Raw genomic sequence first — 15,552 nt, forward strand, 5'->3', positions numbered from 1 at the left:
AAGATTAACCTACTAATATGACAATGGTCCTTTGTGCCAAAAGGCTCACTAAAGTTAAAGGACCAACCAGTGGGTAAGAAAAACGAGCACTAGTTTGGACACTGTTTCTATCTCAAGTTCTAAATTTGTTGTTGCATGTTGGCCTTAACGTTATACCACGGTTTTTCTATATAAAAGTTAAGAGGAATATTTATTCTCTTCAGTGTTGACCTGTGGGAAGCTGGTTTTGAGAAGTTATCAAGCACAACTAGTCTCAGTTTGCATTATAGATTGCAATGGCGGTCACTTGTCTTAATTTGCTCCCTGTGGGTCTCTGTAATCCCTCCAACATCATCCTTCCTATTTGTTTCCCCCACCCTCTCTCATTCCTATTACATGATTGTGTTTAAAAAGTTGCTGTTGCCAATGCAAAAAGATTAAAATTTAACCTCATTTTTAAAAAAAGTGGTCTGATATCCTTCATTGAAACACAGGATGGAAAAGTTCAACGTTGGTCTTAATATCAGAAATATTTGAGATGTTTTTTAATTGATTAAAATTATTAAAACCTGAGTATTCATCTTGGGGTTTCAAGATGCTTTAATTTAATGATTTGACATTGAGATTGGCTCGAGCTGACTGATGACACTGTCTGGCATTACTAAAGTTCAGAATCTGGATGGGAAGTTATTTTAAGCCTTCAGTGGAAGCACTGAGGCAGATCTCAGTTGAATGTTGGGTGCTTCAATGTAACCAGCTGCCTCCTATGTTCATCTTTGCATCCAAGTTTCTTTAGGATATGAAAGGGATGATAGTATCTCAATACAGAAGGATTTTTGACCCTGTTGTGTGTTAAGTGTCATGTATGTAAACAAAATGGCAGAGAGCCTATGATCAAAAATAGCAGAGTGTAATTGCATGCATGTAAGTTCCAGATCTGATTTTCTGTTCAGTCTAATAAATATCTAGAAGCAAAACAGTATACCAGATTTTGCAATTTTCATGACAGTGAAATTCAGTGATTACTCTCCTGTAATCTACAACAACTTGGAGTTCTGCACATCTAGTTAAATGTGGAAATCCAGAAATTGCTGTCAGTGGTTTAACGCTTCCTCATAGGGTATTTTCTTGAAGTTCCCCAAAGTGCAGTCAAGTGAAAATCACCAGATTGATAAGAACTAGCATTTTTAAGCTCTTAGCTTTGCTGTAAAAAACCTTTGAAAAAGTTTTTAACCTTTTTTGAAAGAGGTGTAACTGGGTTTTTACTGATGTACTAAATGTACTAATAATTACTCCTGAAAAATTTCTTTGGCCCTGAATAGCTAAATTTATATTTGTGGAATGTCAGATTTTTCCATAATAATTTCCATGGGTTATAATTTTCAAGATTTGATATTTCAGCACTTATTCTAATCTCATGTGCATGTTTCAAAAATTATTTATTTTGCTCACTTTTTCCGTCACTTTTTGTTGAATTTTAATTTGCCTATTTTACTTCCTTGTTTGTGTGCTTCAGTGTGATTAGCTGACTGCTTATCTTGCTTGATGACATCACTATTGCTTAAAACCTGGAGATCCCCTTATCTTGGCACCAGGTTCAAATTGATGTTGGGAAAGACTAAGATAAAAGCAAAAAACTGCGGATGCTGGAAATCCAAAACAAAAATAAAAATACCTGGAAAACCTCAGCAGGTCTGGCAGTATCTGCGGAGAGGAACACAGTTAACGTTTCGAGTCTGTATGACTCTTCAACAGAACTAAGTAAAAATAGAAACGAGGTTAAATATAAGTTGGTTTAAGGGGGAGGGTGGGACAGGTAGAGCTGGATAGAGGGCCAGTGATAGGTGGAGATAGCCAAAAGATGTCATAGACAAAGGGACAAAGAGGTGTTGAAGGTGGTGATATTATCTAAGGAATGTGCTAATTAAGGGTAGAAAGCAGGACAAGCAAGGTACAGATAGCCCTAGTGGGGGTGGGGATCAAAATAGGCTAAAAGGTAGAGATAAAACAATGGATGGAAATACATTTAAAAATAATGGAAATAGGTGGGAAAAGAAAAATCTATATAAATTATTGGGAAAAAAAGGGGGAATCGGAAAGGGGGTGGGGATGGAGGAGAGAGTTCATGATAACCCCAGCATGATGCCACCACCAAACACATCTTCCCTTCACCCCCTCTGGTGGCATTCCGTGACACCCTGGTCCACTCCTCCATCACCCCCTATATCTCAACACCCTCCCACGGCACCTTCCCATGTAACCGCAGAAGGTGCAACACCTGCCCCTTAACTTCCCCTCTCCTCACCGTCCAAGGGCCCAAACACTCCTTTCAAGTGAAGCAGCATTTCACTTGCACTTCCCTCAATTTAGTCTACTGCATTAGTTGCTCCCAATGCGGTTTCCTCTACATTGGAGAGACCAAACGCAGACTGGGTGACTGCTTTGCAGAACACCTTCGGTCTGTCCGCAAGCATGACCCAGACCTCCGTCGCTTGCCATTTCAACATTCCACCCTGCTCTCATGCCCACATGTCCGTCCTTGGCCTGCTGCAATGTTCCAGTGAAGCTCAACGCAAACTGGAGGAAGAGCACCTCATCTTCCGACTAGGCACTTTACAGCCTTCTGGACTGAATATTGAGTTCAACAATTTTAGATCATGAACTCTCTCCTCCATCCCCACCCCCTTTCTGATCCCCCCTCCTTTTTTTCCCAATAATTTATATAGATTTTTCTTTTCCCACCTATTTCCATTATTTTTAAATGTATTTCCATCCATTGTTTTATCTCTACCTTTTAGCCTACTTTGATCCCTTCCCTTCAGCCCACCCCACCCCCACTAGGGCTATCTGTACCTTGCTTGTCCTGCTTTCTACCCTTAATTAGCACATTCCTTAGATAATATCATCACCTTCAACACCTCTTTGTCCTTTTGTCTATGACATCTTCTGGCTATCTCCACCTACCACTGGCCCTCTATCCAGCTCTACCAGTCCCCCCACCCCCCCCACCCCTGCCAAACCAGCTTACATTCCACCTCTTTTCTATTTTTACTTAGTTCTGTTGAAGAGTCATACGGACTCGAAACGTTAACTGTGTTCCTCTCCGCAGATGCTGCCAGACCTGAGTTTTTCCAGGTATTTTTATTTTTGTTTTAGGAAAGACTATACTTCCACCACAGAGATGCTAGATCTTTGAGGTCAGCTGTGAGTGTTGGCACTTCGCTGCTGACTATGAAATCCGGCCACTCAGCTGAGGGCTTTTTTGGGCAGGACAGGAAAGCAAGGAGGAGGGAAGACAGAAAATAATTAAAAGTAGATTTTTAGATGTCACACTATCAGATATTAGCTTGATAAATGTGCATGCTTGTTTGATCAGCATTTACAAAAGCCTGGAATGAAAAGAACTTGAATTTATACCGCACCTTTCATGAGTTACAGTCAGTGAAGTACATTTGAAGCGTTGTAACTATTGTAATGTAGGAAACACAGCACTCAGTTTTTGCAAAACAAGGTCCAACACACAATGAGACAATGACCAAATAGTCTGTATTCTAGTGATGTTAGTTGGTTAAGACATAGGGAAGAACTGCCCTATTCTTGGAATAGTGCCATGGGATCTTCTGCATGCACTCAAAGGGGCAGACAGAGCCTTGGTTTAATGTCTCATCAAAAAGACTACACCTTTGACAATGCAGCACACCCTTGCAGACTTACACTCTAGTGCAGTATCTTGTATTTTAGTCTGTGGAGTGGGACAAGAACACAAGAAGTGGGAAAAGGAGCAGACCATATGTCCCGTGGAGCCTCTTCCATCATTCAATACGATCATGCCAGACCTTGGGCTTCAACTCCACTTCCTGCCCGCTCCCCATATCCCTTAATTCTCTGAGACACCAAAAATCTGTCTATCCCAGCCTTAAATGTATTCAACAACAGATCATCCATAACCCTCTGGGATAGAGAATTCCAAAGATTCACAACCCTTCGAGTGAAGCAATTTCTCCTCATCTTAGTCCTAAATCATCGGCCTCTTATTCTGTGACTCTGGCCCCATGTTTTTGATTCCCCAACTAGTGAAAACAGTCTCAGCGTCAACCCTATCAAGCCCCTTCAGAATCTGAAACAAAAATAACTGGAAAAACTCAGCAGGCCTAACAGTATCTGCAGAGAGGAATACAGTTAACGTTCAGAGTCCATATGACTTCATCAGAACTAAGAAATATAGAAATGAGGTGAAATATAAGCTGGTTGAGGGGGGTGGGACAGGTAGAGCTGGATAGAGGGCCAGTGATAGGTGGAGGCAATGAAGAGATTGCCAAAGATGTCATAGACATAAGGTCAAAGGGGTGTTGACGGTAGTGATATTAGCTAAGGAATGTGCTAATGATGACATTAAGGGTAGAAAGGACGAGCAAGTGACAGCCCTAGTGGGGGTGGGGTGGGGGGAAGGGAAGGAATAGGCTAAAAGGTAGAGATAAAACATGGATGGAAATACATTTAAAAATAATGGAAATAGGTGGGAAAAGAAAAATATATTTAAAAAAATAATAATAAATTATTGGAAAAAGGGGGATCAGAAAGGGGTTGGGGATGGAGGAGAGAGTTCATGATCTGAAGTTGTTGAACTCAATCTTAAACCCAGCAGGCTGTAAAGTGCCTAGTCGGAAGATGAGGTGCTGTTCCTCCAGTTTGCGTTGAGCTTCACTGGAGCATTGCAGCAGGCCAAGGACGGACATATAGGTATGAGAGCAGGGTGGTGTGTTGAAATGGCAAGCGACAGGGAGGTCTGGGTCATGCTTGCGGACAAACCGAAGGTGTTCTGCAAAGCAGTCACCCAGTCTGTGTTTGGTCTCTTCAATGTAGAGGAGACTGCATTGGGAGCAGCAAATGCAGTAGACTAAATTGAGGGAAGTGCAAGTGAAATGCTGCTTCACTTGAAAGGAGTGTTTGGGCCCTTGGACGATGAGGAGAGGGGAAGTAATGGGGCAGGTGTTGCACCTTCTGCGGTTGCCTGGGAAGGTGCCGTGGGAGGGGGTTGAGGTGTAGGGGGCGATGGAGGAGTGGACCAGGGTGTCCCGGAGGGAACAATCCCTGCGGAATGCCGCCGGGTAAGGGGGGGGGTGAAGAGAAGATGTGTTCCCACCACCAAACACATCTTCCCTAGGTAGACATTTGTCAGAAATCACTTTGGCCATGATCTCCCAGATCAGGAAGGAATGCCTGCCTTTTCAGTTGTTTACCCATTTACGAAGGGAAATAGACTGAGAATATGGATACTTGGTAACAAAAGACATCAGGAAGTGTCAGAGCAGACAGTAAATGTGAGCAGGAAACCTGTGGCAGTTGTAGTTGTGTGCTCTTCTCTGTTTCTCATTGTTATGACGTGGCAGATGATGTGTGTGAGGCAGACCAAATCCACGAGAGAAACTTGGTTGTGCTATCACAATGGTTTTGCAATTTGTATTTATTATGAGAAGATATGTGCACTGAATTCAGAAGTAATAAGTTCACCAAGACCTTTAGAGATTTCTAAAAAATTAATTAAAATATTTTTTAACAAAATAAAAGATGTCAAGCACCAACCTAAAACAACAATTACTACTACTGTAATAACTCCTAAAATTTCTAATTAACCTGACCCCCAGTTCCGCTCCCTTTTTAAGGCAATGGTCCAAAATAGATTTTAGATTTAAAACAAAATCAAGAAGTTGACACAATACCCTGGACAGTGGAATTCCAAATGGCTTTTCTCCAGCTTCAGTTTCATTAGATGATAGACTTATGCACTAATGCTGGAGCTTCATTAATGCTATTTCACTCACTCCTGTTAGATCTTACAATGGCCTTTCATTCTCCTTTTATATATGTTTCTCTCTCTTTAATATGTAAATTCTATTGTCCCATATGTCTTTGAAACAGTATCTTCTTCATAATATAAAAACTTGCATGTTGCCAATATATATTGTCAGTAATCTTTGGGGAAAAATAAACACATTCCTTAGCCTTGCTTACCTGGCTAGTTGTAAACAGACTAAGATCCCTTTGAAATACAAATATCCCTTCATTTATCTAAAAATGCAAATTCCCGTTGCACTTTATATGCTAAGCCAGCATCCATGTTTACTCGTTAGCATGTCAAGCACTTAGCTTCCTTTGATGATTTAAAGCTTGCAGCCTGCTTGACCACTAAATGTAATTCAATCACACAGACGCAACTATACTTTTTCCCCCCCCATAAATCAACTTCACAATAGACCAGAAAAATATTATGAAAAAATGTTTGTTTCATGGCGCATTTATGGTTGTGCATAAGAAATATGAGATGAATTTATCTGCGCAGATGAGCTTGCCTTTGGTAAATGGAAGCTGCATGGCATGTCTGAATTTTTTTGTTTCACTTTTTAATGTTCAGTAAATTCAATACACAGATTTCCAATTTGTACTTGATTCCAGTTTTTTTGCTGTGCAACCTTGTTAATCTCAACCAGATTACATTGGTAACAGAAAACATTTGGAGGTTCATTAACTCCTAGTTTCAATCAGAGTGAGGTGAGGGGTAGAATATTGAAGAATTGCAGTAAGGTGAAAAACAAAAATTTTACAGCAGTGATTTTTTGATACAGCAATGAAAAGTCCAAAGTTGCACAATACAAGGTGCCACTAGAGTTAAGAGAGAATGAAAGAGTTCTGTTATATTAACATCCTGGGGAAAATCAAATGTGGGTAGGAGGTAGCGTCATGGGTCTCACAGATGGGCATTAAATGCATGAGTGAAAAAGAATTGGCTCAATGGCAGAATTGATGTTAATATGATACAATAGGGAGTGTGATATTGAGTGGCGAAGCAGGCTTGACGTTCCGTATGGTCTTCTGCTCCTATTTCTTAGGTTATTATGGGAGAAAGCATTATGCTTTAAAGGCATTTATTTAGAAATGGACATGCGAAAAAGTTGGAAATGGAGCAGGCAACATCCGATTCAGTGGGATAAGGACACAAATGCAGAGAATGTTTTCCAATTTTTAATTGGAATAACTATTTGTTTTGAACTTGATTTATTTTAGCTACTTTGTGAACAGCATATTCCTACTCTGTCCCCACTTCACGCTTTAATCTTTTCTGGTGAAACTCATTCTGCTTGAGTTTAAATAGATCTTTTGTTTCCTTTCAGGGAAAATAGATGCCGAGCGTGTGATCAGTAAAAAGATGCAGCTCAAGCAAAAGGCTGAGGTAAGCTTTCCAATACCTTGATTAAAATGATTTCCAACATGATTGTCTTTCTGTTTTTAAATTAACCAGCAAAATTTAATGCAAATATCGATGTCTTTGCTAAACCAGTTGTGTTCAGATGTGCTGTTTCTAGGGTTAGGTAATTCAATGTTGTTAGACAAAGGGACTTGTTCCTTTCCTGTTGCTCAAAGTGCAGCATTGTATGTGTTGGAAGTTGTTTCAGTTCTTGAAGCAAACCATTTTTAAACAAATGCAGTCATGTACACGAAGTATTTAGATCAGTTTTTGTTGTTGTATTGTTAATAATTATGAGAAGCTGTAAAAACAGTCTGGTGCGAAATAAAACCCAGAAGTGATTATAATGCTGAGATTGTGCACTGGTCGTATACTGTACCGCAGCTCCGACTTCCAGCCAGGCATTAAAGCTCTGCTACCAGCAATCATGTTGGGGGCTGTGGGTGGCAGTATCTGTATTATCTCTATGTTTTAAATTATCCTCAAGCAGTGTTTAAAAAGTGCCTCTAGATTCAGGGGTCACCCTGAGACTTTGTAAACCCAATTTGACACAAACCTTTGCATTTTACCTCTGTGGCATTAATTAAGTGCTGTGAGAGTACTACATTCAGGGATTTTTGCATCGCTTCTCTCTGGAGTCTGTTTGGACCCTGGTACCACATTTATGGTGCTTCTGTAGATGAAATGTTAATTTATGCATCGAAATTTAAACTACATGACACATTTACTGTGATCCACTGGCTCTTTGTACAAATATAAGTGCTGAGCCCAGTGTTTGCTTCACTGATCTCTGCTTCAGAAGCTCATGTTCATCCATCCTTTGTCGTGGCAGCATCCAGCAAAGTTGTGATTTTTTTTTCCATTAAATGGATTGACTTTTTTTATTCTTTCATGGGACCTGAGTGTCGCTGGCAAGGCTGACATTTAATGCCCATCCCTAATTGCCCTTGAGAAGATGGTGGTGAGCTGCCACCTTGAACTGCTGCAGTCCATCTGGTGTAAATATGCCCCCAGTGCTGAATTTCCTGCAGTTCAGAATCTTGGCCCGCCAGCCACGAAGGAACGGTGATGTAGTTGCAAGCCAGGATGGTGTGTGGCTGGTGGAGGAACTAACACAAAGTGGTATTCCAATGCGTCTGCTGCCCTTGTCCTTCTAGGTAGTAGACATTGCTAGTTTGGAAGGTGCTGTCGAAGGAATCATGGCAGTGCATCTTGTAGATGGTACACTCCTGCCGCCTGTGTCAGGGGTGGAGGCAGTGAATGTTTGCATATGGGGTACCAATCAAGCGGCTGCTTTGTCCTGGATGGTGTTGAGCTTCAGCTTGGAGCTGCACTCGTCCAGGCAAGTGGAGAGTATTGACTTGTGTTTTGTAGATGATGGACAGGCTTTCAAAAGCCAGGATGTGAGTTATTTGCCACAAATCTCCCAGCCTCTCGCCTCTTAAAGCTACAGCATTTATATGGCTGGTCCAGATCAGTTTCTGGACTATGGTGACCCCCAGGATGTTGATAGTGGGGGAATTCAGCAATGGTAATGCTATTAAGTGTCAAGGGAAGATGTTTAGATTCTCCTGTTGGTGATGGCCATTGCCCACTTGTGTAGTGCAAATGTTACTTGCTATTTAATGTTGAGCTTGGTTTTATAGAGTCTAGAGTGACTAATGTTGACTTGCTCAATCCATCACTAAATATCTTGCGTGAAATTTGTATCAAAGAAATGGGCCAGTCGGCCCAATGGGTCTTTGTTGATATTTGTTTATTCTCCGAGTGTCTTCACGCTCTATTTAGTTTGTTTCACCCTCATGATGTATCCTTTCTTCATGTACTTTTCTAAATACATCTGTGCTATTCACCTCAACCACTCCATGTGGTAGTTATTTCCATATTTTCACCGTTGAATAAGGACATTGCTCATGAATACTTTTCTGTAAAAATTGTAGCTTAAATGTTTACATTGCAAAAATGGTTACTTCATTGGTTAGATGTTTGTAGCTGGAATGTTAACACTGCCAGGCTTTCTCTGCCTTTCTTGTTAACTTTACAGTATGACCATGGCTGATTGAAATCAGTGATGACATATGATAGTTTTACGGAGAAAAGAAGAAGAGCAATTTTTCAAGCTGGGTAAAGGATGAAAAGGCACTTGCACCTCTTTCAGAATAAGGTCTCTTCTGCTGGAAATTGACCTTAAAATGACTTGAGGCTCAAGAAACAGATGTGTTAGAAAATTTCAGTGCTGAAGGGTGTACACAATATTCCCTGACTGTTCAAGGACTGCATAAGAAGTGCTGACAAAATGTCTCAGAAGTACAATAGAACTCGGCAACTGTTGCAGAGAAATGTAGAATAAGATGGTGTAGGTTGTGGATTTCTGTGATGTCACTGATCAGTGCCAAAGACATAGTTTAGATGCCAGCACTACTGCAGACTAATGCCAAACTAATTGGACCCTTGATCCTGCCTCTTTCTCCCCCACCTTCCTGTTTCTCATTTTCTCTGTAAAGGTGCTGAACTATGATTATCATTTTCTTCAGCTATGTTGAGTAGAGGTGAATGCACATTGTCAGCTAAGAGACCTGAAAAACATACCAAGTACTGTTCTCGAAAGTAACTTAGTTGTCATGAACTCCAAAATGTGTTCAACTTGAAGCAAAATGGAAATGAACTCCACAAGCTTACTTCTCAGATTTTGTTACCATCCATGCTTCCATTAATGTGCATTGCACTCTGGTTGCATTAAACTTTTATCTAACTGTTGAAGAGACAGCTTAATTGAGTAAATGAGGCTCTCTGAAATGCCTGTGCATTCAACATAAAACTGTGGCTTGTTTTTAATCTTGGAATGAATCCTGGGTTGCTGAGGGAAGCTAGGGTGGAGATGAAAGTTCTGAGTGTAATATTTCAATCCTGTTCGGATATGGAGATGATTCCAGAGGACTGGATGGTTACAAAAGTTACAGCCCTGTACAAAAAAAAAAGGAGAGGGATAACCACAGCCAGTCAGTCTAACATCAGTGTTGGGAAAACTACTGGAGATGATTGTCAAGGAAAAAATTAATTCTCACTTGAAGAAGCATGGGTTAATAAGGGGCAGCCAGCATGGATTTGTTGAAGGTAATTTGTGTTTGACGAACCTGATTCTGTTCTTTGAAATAACAGAGTATTGATCAAGATAGTGCAGTAAATTGTTATGACGAGATAGATGATGTGCGCCAGGCGGACAAAATCCACAGGGGAAACTTGGCCCCGCTTACACAACGGCTTTGCAATCTGTATTTATTACGAGAAGATGTGCGCACTGAATTCAGAAGTAATGGGTCCACTAAGACCTTTAGAGATTTAAAAAAAAATTAAAATATTTATTAACAACAGCAAAGATTTCAAGCACATACATAAGACTACAATTACTTAATATTATAACAAATCCTAAAATTCCTAATTAACCTCACTCTAAATTACACACCCCCTTTAAGGCAACAGTCCAAAATAGGTTTTAAATTTAAAAAGCAAGCCAACAAGTTACCACAGTACCCATTTGACAGTGGAATTCCAAAAGCTCGTTTCCAACTTTAGTTACTGGACACAGCAGACTTATTCACAAAGGGCTGGAGACTTCCCAAAAGCTGTTTCACAATCTTACATGACCCCATAACATTGCCTTTCATCTCCCTTTACATATGTTTCTCTCTCTAATCTGTAAACTCCATTGTTCCATATGTTTTTGGAAATGCACTTTGCCCATAATATAAAAACTTTCAAGTTGACAATATTGTCAGTAACCTTTGGGAGAAATAAGCACACTGCTTGGCCTTGCTTATCTGGCTAGTTGTAAACATCCTAACATTCCTTTGAAATCCAAACAACTCCTTCACTTATCTAAAAATGCAAATTTCCTTTGCACTTTATATGCTAAGACAGCATCCATGTTTACTCATTAGCATTTCAAGTACACTTCACTGAACTTCTTTTGAAAATTTCAAGCTTGCAGTCTGACTCAAAATGTAATTAAATCTCTCAGAACCATCTACACTCACACCCCTAAACTTAGTTAACAATAATCCAGAATAATACTATGAAAATTATTGTACTTTGTAACAAAATGTATATGTTCTTTCAAAATGTACTTGTTAAGGTATCTTGTAATGGACTTGTTTTGAAAATTGAAGCACATGGTATTAAGAGGATGGTGGTAACATGGGTACAATATTGGCTGAGGGATAGTAGGCAGACAGAGTGGTGAAGGGATGTTTTTATGACTAGAAGCAAGTATGCATTCGGGTCTATCGGGGATCTGTGTATTGGGACCATTACTTTTTCTGTTGTGCATATAAATGAACTGGACTTTAATGTAGAGTGTGCAATATTGAAGCTTGTGGACAATGGAAAACTTGGCAATGCAATAAATGTGAATAAATGTGCAATAAAAGTGTGAAGTGATGCACTTGGGAGAAATGATACGGAGAGGCTGTGTAACCTAAATGATACTATTTTGAGGTGAGAGGTGCAAAAGCAAGGAACTTGGCATTCACAAATCTTTCAACAATGGTAGGGAAAGTTTTGAAGTTGTTCGGGTAAGTGTATATCATACTTGATTTTGTAAATGGGGGCACTGAATACAAAAACAAGGAAGTCATGCTAAACCTTTACAATTACCTTGCAGAGCGCTAATTTGCATGTTTATGGGGGATAAAGTTGGGTGGGGTCTAAACTGAACAGCTCTTTCAAAGAGCTGGCACAGGCATGACATGCCAGATAGTTTCCCCTTGTGCTGTAAGGTTGTACGATTAAAGTTGTGCCAGAGGATCTTTTGTGCATCTTGCTGTTTTTATGGATCTTAAGCACTGTCATTCTGTTATGGGGACTTCTGTCAACTCAAGCCCGTAAGAATAATTTGACCTTGTTGAATGCTTCCTATCTCATTTTCATGCTTTTAATAAAAGTTTTATGATTTCCAAACAAAAGGCATCAGATTTGGGCTGCAGAAAATTTGTTAATACTTTGTAATGGTTTTTGTTTTAAAGAAGCCTAATGCTGTGGTTCAACAGGAAGCACGCGTTTATGGCCACTGCTGTTTGTATAATTGAACTTTACATAGTTCTCTCTTACTTCCAATTGCTGTCTCCATTTCCTCTTGCACATAAAGTAGTAGATGGGAATCTCAATCTGAAAGTAAAATGTATTAATTGGAGTGGGGGAGAGGAACAAAGGCTCCAGTCAAAAATAAAAATCTCATGACAGTTATCGATGAAAAAGGCTATTCTTTGTACATCTGGAAGGAGACCTTATCCTATGTTAAACTAACAATTTCACTTTCACAACTTCATCTGGCATCCCATTCCAACACCACTTCAACTCCAACTCAATTGTGTGGCATAGAAGATAGCTTCATTCCTGCTACAGTTGTTAGGTTTGTTATTTCCCTCAGGCCTGCAACTATAAGATATTGAGGCCGTCCGCCTGATATAAGATTTCTGCACCTTTGAATAAGAAAAGTAATTCTTGTCTCAGACTTGTGATTCAATGTGTGTGGCTTGTGACAACTTTGTGGGCTTGACCTGGTCACATGGTGGTGTTGAAATGATTTCCGTTCTATATGTCTCTCTACTGGATCCTTGCCAATTACCCAGCTGAGAAAGGGTACAGTTCCAGTTTTTCTGGTTACAGAAGTTAACCATGGACAGTAAGTTTGTAGCATACAATATTAGATTTGTAACAGTTATTTTGCAGACTGAGTTACAATGAACACTATTCAGCATGCGCAGTATTTGATAAGTTTGTAACAATTCAGTGCACATTACCATTTTATCGTGTTTGATGGAGCATATTTAATCCTCACCAAATCATTATTTTCCTCAACTTGTGGGTCAAGTTTTCACTTGGTTCGTGAAAGAAACCTGCTTATTGTAATCTTTCCTCGGGTGTACTTAGAACAGTATTCATCTAAGTGCTCCTGTTCACCAAAGTTATGGAATTGTGAAATTGTGCAAATATTGCCGGGAATCAATTAGAACCTTTTCTATTGTAATAGTTTGCTGGAATTGGTACCCTGTTCTGTCCACCAAAAATTTATCCTTGGACCCCCTTCTTATCCTATGCATGCTGCCCCTTAGCAATGCCATGCCAATATATAGGGCAATTTTCACACCACCTAATGAAGGTTCTACCTCTCCTCCAACTAACTTGACCCATTCATCTCCACAGTGCTGGTTCAACATGCAGTCTTCAGTAAGTTGCTATGTACTCCAAGCAAGTCAAATTATTATGTGGAATGTGGAAATGGCAGAGGCATTGAACAAATATTTTGTCGTCTTCACTGTAGAAGGCACTAATTGCATACCAGACATAAGGAAGAGTGAGGGATGCAAGCTAAATAATATCAGAGTAAAATGTTGGAGAAACTTCAGGTACTCAAAGCTGATAAATCCCTAAGACCTGATGACCTACGTCCTAGGATTCTAAACGAGATGGTCTCCACTTTTCTGCAAGTCTCCCATAAACCCTTGACTCCCTTGTTGATCAAAAATCTGTCTAGCTCAGCCTTGAGTATATTGAATCGCCCAGCCTGTACTACTCATTAGGGAAGAGAGTTCTAAAGGCTATTGACCCTCAGAAAAAAATTCTCCTCATCGCAGTTTTAAATGGGAGACCTCTTATTTTGAAACTCTGCTCCTGGTTCTAGATTTTCTCAGGAGGGGAAACACCCCCTCAGCATCAAGTGCTCCTCAAAACCTTTTTTCAATCAGATCACCTCTCATTCTTCTAAACGCCGATGGGATTAGGCCCAACCTGCTGAACATTTCCTCATAAGACAACCCTTTCATTCAATGATCAGCCTGTTAACCTTTTCTGAACTACTTGAATTCTGATGAGTGGGGTAGATAAAGGGGAGCCTATAGATGTAGTATACTTGGATTTCTGCAAGGTATTCAATAAGGTGTCACACATTAGGTTAATGTGCAAGATAAGGGCTCAGAGTTGGGAGTAATGTAGAGTTGGAGTAGATATCACAGTCCATTGAGCCTGCTCTGCCATTCAATATGATCAGGGCTGATCTTGGGCTTAAATGCCATTTTCCTTCCCACTCCCTTAATTCCCTAAGAAACCAAAGATCTGTTTATCCTAGCCTTAAATGTATTCAACAGTGGAGCATCCACAACTCTCTGGGGTAGAGAATTCCAAAGATTCACAACCCCTTGAGTGAAGAAATTGCTTATCTCTCCTAAATGATCGGCCCCTTATCCCAAGACTGTGCTTCCATGTTTTAGATTCCCTGACCACTGGAAACAATCTCTGTTTACTCTATCAAGCCCCTTCAGAATTTTGTAGGTTTCAATGAAATTACCTCATTTTTCTAAACTGCAGAGAATATAAGCCCAATTTACGCAGCGCCTCATCATAGGACAACCCCCTCATTCCAGAGACTGATTTAATGAACCTTCGTTGTACCATGTCCAATGCAAGTGTATCTTTTCTTAAATGTGGAGACCAAAATGCACACAGCACACCAGATATGGTCTCACCAAAGCCCTGTACAATTGTAGCAAGACTTGTTTATTTTTGTACATGTTATTTGCCCTCCTAATTGCTTGCTGTACCTACATGCTAACTTTGTGTTCCTTGTACCAGCACAACCAAGTCTCTTTGAACATCAGCACTTAGAAGTTTCTTACCCTTAAAGTGTTCTGCTTTTTTATTCTTACGACCGAAGTGCATAAATTCACACTTTCCTCTTACTCGATCTGCCATCTTATTACCCACTCACCTAACTGTCTATTACTCTTTGCAGCCTCTTTGTAACCTCCCCGCAGCTTATCTTTCCACTTGGCTTGGTATCAACTTGGATACATTGTACTCTATCTCTTCATCTAAGTCATTAACGTAGATTATATATAGCTGAGGCCCCAGTACTGATCCTTGTGGCACTCCACTATTCACTGCCTGCCACATTGCAAAAGCCCTGTTTATGCCAGCTCTGTTTCTATCTGTTAACCAGTCCTCTATCCATGATATTGTATTACCCCCAACTTCATGAGCCCTTATTTTGCCTATTAACATTTTGTGTGGCACCTTATGCTATTTTGAAATCCAGGTACACCACATCTTCTGGTTCCTCTTTAGCTACCCTACTAATTACCCCCTTAAAAAACTCTAATAAATTTGTAAAACAGGATTTTCCTTTAGTAAAACCATATTGACTTGTTCTAATCATACTATGCTTTCCTAAGTGCATTAAGACTTCCTTAATAGTTTCCAGCATTTTTCCAACAACCTGATGTTAGCCTGTAGATCACTGTTTTCTTTTTCTTTCCCTCCTTTCTTGAAAAGCGGTA

The 15,552-nt window shown here is 40.0% G+C and overlaps 1 protein-coding gene across 2 annotated transcripts in view; it reads left to right on the forward strand.

Moving 5' to 3' along the window:
• Nucleotides 1-15,552, forward strand: part of LOC144692502 (sterol O-acyltransferase 1-like) — a 69,186-nt gene that overhangs the window by 21,915 nt on the left and 31,719 nt on the right. The window contains exon 3 of one of the 2 annotated variants that reach the window (XM_078561455.1): nt 7,149-7,207. In XM_078561455.1, coding sequence (XP_078417581.1) covers nt 7,149-7,207 — 59 coding nt within the window. Of the gene's footprint in view, nt 1-7,129; nt 7,208-15,552 lie in introns of both variants that reach the window. The other variant, XM_078561456.1, reaches the window with a different exon arrangement.

The sequence above is a fragment of the Cetorhinus maximus genome, chromosome 17 (assembly GCF_964194155.1).
Source record: "Cetorhinus maximus chromosome 17, sCetMax3.hap1.1, whole genome shotgun sequence".
Taxonomy (NCBI): Eukaryota; Metazoa; Chordata; class Chondrichthyes; order Lamniformes; family Cetorhinidae; genus Cetorhinus; species Cetorhinus maximus.